Raw genomic sequence first — 12,698 nt, forward strand, 5'->3', positions numbered from 1 at the left:
CCAGAAGGCGAGGTCAGTACAGGTGCATCAAAGCTGGGACCGAGAGACTGAAAAACAGCTTCTATCTCAAAGCCATCAGACTGTTATATAGCCATCACTAGCCGGCTACCACCCGGTTAGTCAACCCTGCACCTTAGAGGCTGCTGCCCTATATACATAGACATGGAATCACTGGTCACTTTAATAATGGAACACTGGTCAATTTAGTAAAGTTTACATACTGCTTTACTCATTTCATATGTATATACTGTATTTTATTCTACTGTATTTTAGTCAAAGCCACTCTGACATTGCTCATCTTAATATTTATATATTTTTTAACTCCATTCTTTTACTGTAGATTTGTGTGTATTGTTGTGAATTGTTAGATATTACTGCACTGTTGGAGCTAGGAACACAAGCATTTCACTACACCCGCAATAACATATGCTAAATATGTGTATGTGACCAATACAATTTGATTAGATTTGATTTGAATTGTCAGTTACTGACACATCACACACAGCACTTACATACCCTCTGAAATTGAATTTAAACAGACAATATTCATAACATTAAATGAATACATTCATGCACATACAAATTCCAATGTTATGTGACAATATTTCTGCATTTCGTGACGAGTTACTTTCCCATATTGGAAACTAGTGTAGCGTCACACCCCTTTTGGGAAAATGATCACATTTGAGACTGCTGACACCTCTACTGATCATGACAGATTTTTTTCTAAAGCAAATAACAGAACAAAATGTATTTTTGGCCTTTTATCTGACACATCTGAAACACATGCTCCTGGCTGTATAGGCTACTATGACCATAGCACTATGTACTTACAGTACAGACAGTATTACGCTCGTAGTATTTCTCTGCTCAAATAATGGAGCAATTATTTTATACAGAATTATGCAATATTATGTCTCACATCTTTCCTTTCAAATGTGAGATTTTACTCTTAAGGCTGTATTACATAATTACATAATTACATGATAAGGAGTAGGCTAATATTTAACTAAATTATTTAGAAAAAAACAATTAACCAAGGCACAACTTTCACGTGACTAGAGGAAATGCAGCCATTTAAATCAATGAAATACAGCTATTGCGTTAATCTACCAATATAGAATGAGCATGCTATGCAAAGGCCAGCGGCAAACCCACATGCAGTCGCTCAAAATCATATATTATGGGCGGCACAAAATATATTGCACTTCAACTCACCTTGAGCGGCCGTTCCTCTGGTGCTGAAAACACTTGCTATCAAAGTGGCCACATACCAAATCATAGTACTATTGCCGACCAGCTATTACCACGCAAAGTGCCCCGTTCAACGAATCTTTCATATTCGACATTGCACAGCGCGCGCTCTTATCGATGCCTTTTTATTCATATTCTATGCACTTTCCTCTCGGCGATTCCCTTCATCCCTTCCCTCCCCCGTCCTTCCGTCGGCATCCTCTCCCGAAGAGACAGAGCACCTGCACCGCCGCGATTGTAGTAGACGGAACTGTTTTACGAGCGCATAGTGAAACCAAGTGTGATATTTTACCCAAAAGCTCCGCCTTTTCTTTCTTTGGATTGGTTGCTGATAGAGGATTTGGGGCGTGTATTGGTTATTCTTCCGCCCCTTCCTATGCGAATGACAGGAGAACATACGCGTACCAATTCAAGGTGAGTTGAAGCGTGCCGTAGTAGTAGAACCGCAGTATCATGCGCATTGACAGAGAGCCGAGTCCGCATCTTTAAACGCCTGCCTTGAAGTGTTCCTTAACAAGTGCCACCATCATTGTTAAATACTGACCAGTCTATTGAAAGCCTTTGAACATGCATTCATTATTCATGTCAATGTTGCCATATCTATTCATGCTGCGAGCTATGATGGTGACGCGCAAGAGCCATGATGTCTGTGCTGTGCCTGAGTCTCTCCTCTGTCTGTCGCTCATTCACAGCCTCGAGCAGTGGTCATGTCGCTGTCACCGGGTTAAAACGTTCCTTTTCTGCTACTACAACCTCAGCTAATGTGTTGGGTGTGGCGACAGATGCCAACATTGTTTTACCCCTGTTTATTCGAGGACGGCAGGGAGGTTGCCTTGTCAGCTACTGCTCCCAATCCATCTGTAGCCTAGCTACAGCTGGCATAGCGTTGAAACCGTATCAGCACGCTCATTTTACATCTCCATTCAGTGGAAATGTGGAAAGATATGATATACACTTTTTCCAAACACTGCACATGACATAAACAAATCAAAATGACAGAAATGTTTTTTTTTTATATATACCTCAGAAAAATAATCTAGAATCTAATGTACTTCTCCATCAATTCAAAATGGTGTTATTTTCCTCTCCATATATGGATAAAAGCAGTTTATACGGTTATTCCAGTGAATGATAGGCTTAATATTGTACATGTAGTTTCCTCAGCTAAATGATAGCAATTCAGAAAGTGTGGCTTTAAAGGTGTCAGCTCCTGCTTATCATGGCACACAACGCAATTGTTTCACTGACTACTCCCCAGAATTATGGACAGATACAGTGCATTCAGAAAGTATTCAGATCACTTGACTTTTTCCACATTTTGTTAGGTTACATCCGTATCCTGCCATCCAGGACCTCTATACCAGGCGGTGTCAGAGGAAGGCCCTAAAAATTGTTAGACTCCAGCCACCCTAGTCGTAGACTGTTCTCTCTGCTACCGCACGGCAAGCGGTACCGGAGCGCCATTTCTAGGTCCAAGAGGCTCCTAAACAACTTCTACCCCCATGCCTTAAGACTCCTGAATAGCTAATCAAATGGCTACCCAGAGTATTTGCATTGCCCCCCCCACACGTTCTGGAAGTCTTCTGCTACTCTCTGTTATTATCTATGCATAGTCACTTTAATAACTCTACCTACATGTACATATTACCTCAATTACCTCGACACCGGTGCCCCCCACACTGACATTGACTTTATACCAGTGCCCCCTGTATATATTGTTATTTACTGCTGCTCTTTAATTATTTGTTATTCTCATCTCTTACTTTTTTTGTAGGTATTTTCTTAAAACTGCATTGTTGGTTAAGGACTTGTAAGTAAGTATTTCACTGTAAGGTCTACACCTATTGTATTCGGCGCGTGTGACAAATCAAATTTGATTTGATTCTAAAATTGATTAAATCGTTTTTCCCATCATCAATCGACACACAATACACAATAATTACAAAGCAAAAACAGGTTTTTAGACATTTTTGCAAATGTATATATAAATAAAAAATGATAACTGCACTGTAAATACCCTATCTGAGAAATAAATAGCATTTAGGGACAAAATTGAGACTAATGTTGATTGGACTGTATCCTATACCACCAACCATAAGCCATTCAGGAGTTTAGAACGACATTGCAAGGCAATGACAGTGACATTTTCCAGGCTTTGTAGAGAGAGTTGGGCTACAGTACGGTAAACAACTCCAATTAGAAGTGATTAATTTTGACGCCCTGTTGAGGCACATGCAATGCATTGGGTTGTGAAACTCAGAGCAATCAAAACAAGTTCACTGGGTACAGTTTGAGCTAACTACTGTCTGGTTCACAGCATTCATTATCCCCGCTGATGATTTTCTCATGGGCTCATCCTGTTGTCGTACCAGGGGAAACATTTAGCCACACAATAGACAACTGTGTATCCGGGACAATATGAAACATTGCCTGGAGGACCAGCAGCATTGTAATAGAGGTCTCTGCCCTGGAAGGGTGGTGAACTTGTGAATGTAATATGCCAGTGCCAAACATATTTCTATGGTGCCAACACTACACATACTTTCACGACTGGATGGATATCACGTTTGACTATGTTGGGAGCTTTGGGTAACACTTTTCTTTTTTAAATCATGGTCAGCGAAGCCATTTATTTTGTCACTCTTGATTAGGAGAAAGTGCCTTTGTACAAGAGGAAACAGAGTTTTGGGCAGGAACAAAGTGATGACATCAAGGGATGACAGCGTGGAAATATCTATCCTCTGAATTCTTGTGTTCGTAAATGTTCTTAGAGATCGTCTGATGTCTGTGACAGAGAATTCTGACAAGTTAATACTCAGGGCTGGAAGATGTTGCTTGCTTTATCTTGCATGAGCCTCATTTGACAAGGTGACAGAAATATAATGTGGGTACATTTGTAAAATGGCAAACACCTTTTCCATCGCGAAATTAAAACATGTAAGAAAGTATGTTTTTTATTTGTCAGTGATATGTCCATTGAAATGGTCCTGGATGACAAAGCCATTTGTAGGGTGAAGCTGCCCACATTGTCCCAATTACCGTCATGTGAGTGGTACAGTAGTGCTCCCCCTTCTCTCTCTCTGACTGCTGCATGGCAAACTGAGTACAATACAAGGTCATTTAATATCTCTCTCTCTCTCTCTCTCTCTCTCTCTCTCTCTCTCTCTCTCTCTCTCTCTCTCTCTCTCGCTCTCTCTCTCTCTAGCTCTCTCTCTCTCTCTCTCTCTCTCTCTCTCTCTCTCCCATGGCCTAAAGTTGCAGGAGTGCTGACACATTGCCTTTTCCTGACCAGAACATCTCATGACCCTTTGGGACTGTAAAAATGGATAAGTACTGTACAGGGTCTGTTTCCACGACGACACCAACATGGCATGATGGTATTAGCCCAGCTTTATGAGGCAGTAGGAAACAGATAGACAGACAGGCAGACTGTTTGGTCGGTCGAGACAGCAGAAGTGTGATGATTTCTTTTAGATTAGGGTGACAGACTCCAGCAGTTGAAAGTTGATGTAATCCCCTCTTATGCAACCAAAATTGTACATCTCTTCTTTAGAGCATCATTACTGTAACAGGTTGTTGCCAATATTGTGAGTATTTGGAAAATCATGTTTTTATTATGAATTATGAATAAGTTGTTACCATGGTATTACCATGTTAATACCTAGGCTAATGTGATGTTATTTTAAGTGCCATTATATGATGATATTTTCTGTTTGGCCAATAGTTATTCTCTAGTTATATACTACACAGTATTAACAAAGCAGGCGTTAAGTATGTAGTTCTTAAATCCCAGTAAGTCTATGGAGACACATAGGCCTACGGTATGCCGATGGCTCCCATTGACAAATGGAACTGGATAAGCGTGCACATTTGTGTTAAGATCACACCATTTGTTGTCCTACAATCCCCCGACTTCTACATTGGTGTCAATAGAGGTTTATCAAAAGCCTAACATAGGCTAGTATGGTTAGAGTGGCATACATTTTAGACTGTAGGTTTGTCATGCTAGTGGCCATGCAGAGATTACATGTTCTGGCTGTCTACATCTAGACATCATCTGTTACAGTGAAAGTGCCAACCCACAATGGCACCAATGCATGCTAATCCTCACCCAGCCACACGTGATTCCTACAAGGGCAGCTTGAGTTGGGAATTAAACAGCCTTTCCCAAATGATTACAGTCACATTTCCCAAACATCTGTTGACCTGAGTGGTGACATGCATGGAGGGAGAGCTCTCCAGGGGTGTGGTTGTATAGGACCTACTCATGGGGCCAAGGGATTGACACCTGTCTGTTGCTCATTGTTTGAACAAATACTGTAGTAATCCAATCTATGCCAAATATGGCAAAAAGATCCGAACTCATAATATCTGGCTGTTTTATCAAGCTTGAGGTAATCTCATTTACCAGCCTGGTTTTATAGACTAGACGTAACAATAGTAAATGTAAATTGGAGCGCTATAATTAGTATGATATGTTACATTTGGCATGGTTACATAAGACAGATGGTTACTTAAGGCTAAAACAAAAACATAGTGGTTGGTTGGGGTGGATGGATGGGCGTATAACGCAAAGTTAATGTTAGCAAGCTAGCTAATGTTAACCACCTAGCATTCGTAACATATAATACGAATTGTAATTGTAACATATCATACAAAATTGGCGATGGATATCCTCAAATTAATACATACCATAAGAAACGTAACATATCATACTAAATTGAGTGTTCTCAGATTTACGTACAGAATAATACGAAATGCTCTGAGACCAGGTTGCATTTACAGTAGCATGAAATAGTTTTGTGAATGGGTACTCTTCTCTTAGTAATCCTATGTTTTCTTGGCCTGGTAGGCATGTTTTGCCCTTTTTTGTCCTAAATCTGCAGTGTGTCTCCGTTATGTTTGAAGTAGAAAATTGTGCCATTGGCATTGATGCAGGATAGCCAATAGGTGCCAGGAAAAGACTCATTCCCAGAAGCCACAACATGGCACATCCAATATGTTTAAGGCAGAATAGTGAGGACGGTTTCTCACAGTGTGTATGTGCTCTATGGCCAAAATATGGTGTTTGGCGTTGTGTGTAATTATGTCCATGCTAATGTAGCGTGTAAGTTTGTTTTCATGTACATAGTTCAAGGGTAGTGACATTGCAGTGGAAATGCAGTCATTGTCTCTTACATATGTTTGGATTTTAAATTGTGGTGGTAGAAATATTACTAAATCTGTATAGTGCCTGACAGTAATTTCCAATGTAGCTATAGTCTTGGTTGCTTAATCAGTTTAAACTGGTAAATGACATTTCACCACTGCAATTATCAATGTGTAGCAAGCACACAAGATTAAAATGGCAGCTGTACATCACCTACAGTATGGTATTTGGGTGCTACACATTTAAGCAAGTTATCCCCTAAGAGTGTCTACCCACACACTCACTGGAGTCTACCCACACACTCACTGGAGTCTATTCACACAGTCACTGGAGTCTACCCCCACACTCACTGGAGTCTACCCACACACTCACTGGAGTCTATTCACACACTCACTGGAGTCTACCCACACACTCACTGGAGTCTATTCACACACTCACTGGAGTCTAGCCACACACTCCCACCCACACACTCACTGGAGTCTACCCACACACTCACAGTCTAGCCACACACTCACTGGAGTCTAGCCACACACTCACTGGAGTCTAGCCACACACTCACTGGAGTCTACCCACACACTCACTGGAGTCTAGCCACACACTCACACTCACTGGAGTCTAGCCACACACTCACTGGAGTCTACCCACACACTCACTGGAGTCTATTCACACACTCACTGGAGTCTACCCCCACACTCACTGGAGTCTACCCACACACTCACTGGAGTCTATTCACACACTCACTGGAGTCTACCCACACACTCACTGGAGTCTATTCACACACTCACTGGAGTCTATTCACACACTCACTGGAGTCTATTCACACACTCACTGGAGTCTGGAGTCCCACACACTCACTGGAGTCTACCCACTCACTCACTGGAGTCTACCCACTCACTCACTGGAGTCTAGCCACACACTCACTGGAGTCTAGCCACACACTCACTGGAGTCTACCCACACACTCACTGGAGTCTACCCACACACTCACTGGAGTCTAGCCACACACTCACTGGAGTCTACCCACTCACTCACTGGAGTCTAGCCACACACTCACTGGAGTCTAGCCACACACTCACTGGAGTCTAGCCACACACTCACTGGAGTCTAGCCACACACTCACTGGAGTCTAGCCACACACTCACTGGAGTCTACCCACTCACTCACTGGAGTCTACCCCACACTCTAGCCACACACTCACTGGAGTCTAGCCACACACTCACTGGAGTCTAGCCACACACTCACTGGAGTCTAGCCACACACTCACTGGAGTCTAGTCCCACACACTCACTGGAGTCTATTCACACACTCACTGGAGTCTACCCACACACTCACTGGAGTCTAGCCACTGGAGTCTAGCCACACACTCACTGGAGTCTACCCACACACTCACTGGAGTCTAGCCACACACTCACTGGAGTCTACCCACACACTCACTGGAGTCTATTCACACACTCACTGGAGTCTACCCACACACTCACTGAAGTCTATTCACACACTCACTGGAGTCTACCCACACACTCACTGGAGTCTAGCCACACACTCACTGGAGTCTACCCACACACTCACTGGAGTCTATTCACACACTCACTGGAGTCTACCCACACACTCACTGAAGTCTCACTGGAGTCCACACACTCACTGGAGTCTACCCCCACACACTCACTGGAGTCTAGCCACACACTCACTGGAGTCTACCCACACACTCACTGGAGTCTAGCCACACACTCACTGGAGTCTACCCACACACTCACTGAAGTCTAGCCACACACTCACTGGAGTCTATTCACACACTCACTGGAGTCTACCCACACACTCACTGAAGTCTAGCCACACACTCACACATACTACACTGACACTCCAACACAAACATACATCCTTCAACCTCTTCACATACGCTGCTGCTACTCTGTTTATTATCTATCCTGATTGCCTAGTCACTCTTACCTACATGTACATTTTACCTCAACTACCTCGTACCCCTGCACATTGACTCGGTACCGGTACTCCTTGTATATAGCCTAATTACTGTTATTTCCTTCTACATTTTTAGCAATTTTGTAAAAACTTTTTAAGTCTGCATTGTTGGAAAGGGTTCGTAAGTAAGCATTTCACGGTAAAGTCTACACCTGTTCTTTGACAAATAACAAGTGACAAACAATATTTGTGTCAGAATATTGTAAGAAATCACACATTTTCAGACAACCCCAATGTCTACCACATAGAACCTTGTCAACTATCTCTCAAATGTAGCTTACTCTGTCCTCTCTACCTCCCCAAGATCTTTAAGAAAAATGTAGCTTTTTTAAAAACCTAATCACTTTTTGTAAATGTAAATGGTATGTAGCACGCGCTCCAGCAGGTGTATCTCACTGATCATCCCTAAAGCCAACACCTCATTTGGCCGCCTTTCGTTCCAGTTCTCTGCTGCCTGTGACTGGAACGAATTGCAAAAATCGCTGAAGTTGGAGACTTTTATCTCCCTCACCAACTTCAAACATCTGCTGTCTGAGCAGTTAACCGATCGCTGCAGCTGTACATAGTCTATCGGTAAATAGCCCAACCATTTTTACCTACCTCATCCCCATACTGTTTTTATTTATGTACTTTTCTGCTCTTTTGCACACCAATATCTCTACCTGTACATGACCATCTGATCATTTATCACTCCCGTGTTATTAATCTGCAAAATTGTAATTATTCGCCTACCTCCTCATGCCTTTTGCACACAATGTATATAGACTCCCCTTTTTTTCTACTGTGTTATTGACTTGTTAATTGTTTACTCCATGTGTAACTCTGTGTTGTCTGTTCACACTGCTATGCTTTATCTTGGCCAGGTCGCAGTTGCAAATGAGAACTTGTTCTCAACTAGCCTACCTGGTTAAATAAAGGTGTTCTCAACTGTCCTACCTGGTTAAATAAAGGTGTTCTCAACTGGCCTACCTGGTTAAATAAAGGTGTTCTCAACTGGCCAACCTGGTTAAATAAAGGTGTTCTCAACTGTCCTACCTGGTTAAATAAAGGTGTTCTCAACTGTCCTACCTGGTTAAATAAAGGTGTTCTCAACTGTCCTACCTGGTTAAATAAAGGTGTTCTCAACTGTCCTACCTAGTTAAATAAAGGTGTTCTCAACTGTCCTACCTGGTTAAATAAAGGTGTTCTCAACTGTCCTACCTGGTTAAATAAAGGTGTTCTCAACTGTCCTACCTGGTTAAATAAAGGTGTTCTCAACTGTCCTACCTGGTTAAATAAAGGTGTTCTCAACTGTCCTACCTGGTTAAATAAAGGTGTTCTCAACTGTCCTACCTGGTTAAATAAAGGTGTTCTCAACTGTCCTACCTGGTTAAATAAAGGTGTTCTCAACTGTCCTACCTGGTTAAATAAAGGTGTTCTCAACTGTCCTACCTGGTTAAATAAAGGTGTTCTCAACTGTCCTACCTGGTTAAATAAAGGTGTTCTCAACTGGCCTACCTGGTTAAATAAAGGTGTTCTCAACTGGCCTACCTGGTTAAATAAAGGTGTTCTCAACTGGCCTACCTGGTTAAATAAAGGTGTTCTCAACTGGCCTACCTGGTTAAATAAAGGTGTTCTCAACTGGCCTACCTGGTTAAATAAAGGTGTTCTCAACTGTCCTACCTGGTTAAATAAAGGTGTTCTCAACTGTCCTACCTGGTTAAATAAAGGTGTTCTCAACTGTCCTACCTGGTTAAATAAAGGTGAAATACATTTACAAAAAAATCTGCAACGTAATATACCATTTTGTGGGACTTGAGCAATACTTTTCCGTGTGCAAGTATTCGCGTGCTTTTTCTTCCAAATGAGGTGAAACAAGAAAGCACACGCATTGCTTATCCACGAAAAGTATTGTGAAAAAAAGTATTGTGAAAAAGTGTCTGGACTCTTCTTTAACATGTATTTTGGTTCAAGCCCCTGGTCAAAAGTAGTGGTCAAGAGTAGTGCACTATTTAGGGAATAGGGTGCCATTTAGGATGCTAACAGAGTCTCTGCAAGACGCTACCAGCTGTCACCACTTTAGTTGAATGGGTGATTCCCAGCACACTGGCCTGTTCTCCCTCTGAGGGCCAACACTCACATTCGATAGGAAGGGATATCTAGAGGCCGGAGGGGAGTGATGGAGACTTCCTGGAGGAGTAATGTAGGTCTATAATAATCACCTAAACCAGTGAACCTTAGGAACTCAATGATTTTGATCCCCCTCTTACTTCGTCACTTTTTCCTCTCTCTTTCCCTCTCGCCACACATCCTTCTTTCCCCCTCTCAGTATCTCCTCTTCTCCCTCTTTCTCCCACTAACACCAAATTAACTTGAAAAAGGAAGATGTGTGTGTAGCGCACCAAGGTTATCTCTAAATGTAATTACAGACCAACACAGATGTGACTGTGACTCATCAGATTAGCGTGTAGATCCCAGAGGACACACAGATATGATGACACACCAGCCGGCCTGCATTGGGTGATACAGAACTGTAGGTGAATTCACCTACACTAGCAGCATAGAGGAGGTCATATTTGTTCAATGTAATAGCTGATACTGTGATCCCAGTAACACTGATTATAATAGCCACCTCAGTGCTAATCATCATTTGCTCAGGGATGTTAGTAAACTAATTTCACAATGAAGTAATATGCTGATACACATCCTAAATCAAAAGTTGGTCTCATCAGCATTGTACAATCCTACTTGTCAATAAGAATGACTGTTCAAGAGAGTGTCAGTCAGAGCTGAGGAGCTGATGGAGACTGTGATGTTATCATGTCAGTTATCTATGGTGGTGATGGTGGTAGTGGTGGTGATGGATGGACTAACAATGCCTCACTAACAGAAATACAGCTGAATGCTCCAAATTCAGAGAGAGAGAGAGAGAGAGAGAGAGAGAGAGAGAGACAGAGAGAGATCGCAGACAACCTACAGGGCCTTCCTCAATTCCCATGACCGGAGCCTTTGCTGAGCCGGCCGGCTCAGGAACGGCAGGCAGCAATAAATAGCTAAACAATCTGCTTATCATTACCCTGCCAAGAGTGTCTCATGCAGCTATAATGGAACATTTGAATGAGAATCATTTGTATATTATTTACATGTGCTATTCTGCCTCCTTGCTTGGCTTGAAACAAGCACTTCAACTCCAAATCATAGAGAGAAAGAGAGATGTGACAGGGAGAGTCAGATGGGAGAGAGAGCTAGAAAGAGGGAGAGAGAAAGTGGGAGAAAAATTTCCCCCTGCTTATCTATTTCCCCCATTAATTTCCCCCTGCTTATCTATCTCTGTGTGTGTGTGTGTGTGTGTGTGTGTGTGTGTGTGTGTGTGTGTGTGTGTGTGTGTGTGTGTGTGTGTGTGTGTGTGTGTGTGTGTGTGTGTGTGTGTGTGTGTGTGTGCATATGTGTGTGTGCATATGTGTGTGTGTCAAGAAGGAGAATCTGTGTGTCTAAAATATGAAAAGTCAAAGAATCCCTGATAAGATGCAAGTACTCCTCCCCATTGTATTGTTCCATCAGTTCATATATTTTTAATCTCATCAAATCAAATTTTATTTGTCACATGTGCCGAATACAACAGGACTTTAGTGAAATGCTTACTCACAAGCCCTTAACCAACAATGCTTTAAAAAGTTAAGGGAAAAAAAGTGTTAAGTAAAAAATATATCAGTAGAAAATAGAAAATTAAAGTAACAAATAATTAAAAAGCAGCAGTAAAAAAAACGAGTCAATGTGCAGGGGCACCGGTTAGTCGAGGTAATTGAGGTAATATGTACACATAGGTAGAGTTAAAGTGACTATGCATAGATTGTAAACAGAGAGTAGCAGCAGAGTAAAAGAGGGGTCTGGGTAGCCATTTCATTAGCTATTCAGGAGTCTTATGGCTTGGCGGTAGAAGCTGTTTAGAAGCCTATTGGACCTAGAATTGGTGCTCCGGTACCGCTTGCCATGTGGTAGCAGAGCGAACAGTCTATGACTAGGGTGGCTGGAGTCTTTGGCAATTTTTAGGGCCTTCCTCTGACACCGCCTGATATAGAGGTACTGGATGGCAGGAAGCTTGGCTCCAGTGATGTACTGGGCTGTACGCACTACCCTCTGTAGTGCCTTGCGGTCGGAGGCCGAGCAGTTGCCAAACCAGGCAGTGATGCAACCATGCTCTCGATGGTGCAGCTGTATAAATCCTTTTGAGGATCTGAGGACCCACGCCAAATATTTTCAGTCTCCTGATTGGGAAAAGGCTTTGTCGTGCCCTCTTCACAACTGTCTTAATGTGCTTGGACCATGATAGTTTGTTGGGGATG

At 42.3% G+C, this 12,698-nt stretch overlaps 1 protein-coding gene across 3 annotated transcripts in view; it reads right to left on the bottom strand.

The window, feature by feature from the left end:
* Nucleotides 1–1,518, bottom strand: part of LOC112267130 (protein turtle homolog B) — a 76,991-nt gene extending 75,473 nt beyond the window's left edge. For 2 of the 3 annotated variants that reach the window (XM_042297447.1, XM_042297446.1), the window contains exon 1: nt 1,219–1,517. In XM_042297447.1, coding sequence (XP_042153381.1) covers nt 1,219–1,282 — 64 coding nt within the window. In that variant the 5' untranslated portion in view covers nt 1,283–1,517. Of the gene's footprint in view, nt 1–1,218 lie in introns of all 3 variants that reach the window. The other variant, XR_006078840.1, reaches the window with a different exon arrangement.
* Nucleotides 1,519–12,698: the final 11,180 nt, after the last annotated feature.

The sequence above is a fragment of the Oncorhynchus tshawytscha genome, linkage group LG14 (genome assembly GCF_018296145.1).
Source record: "Oncorhynchus tshawytscha isolate Ot180627B linkage group LG14, Otsh_v2.0, whole genome shotgun sequence".
Lineage (NCBI taxonomy): Eukaryota > Metazoa > Chordata > Actinopteri > Salmoniformes > Salmonidae > Oncorhynchus > Oncorhynchus tshawytscha.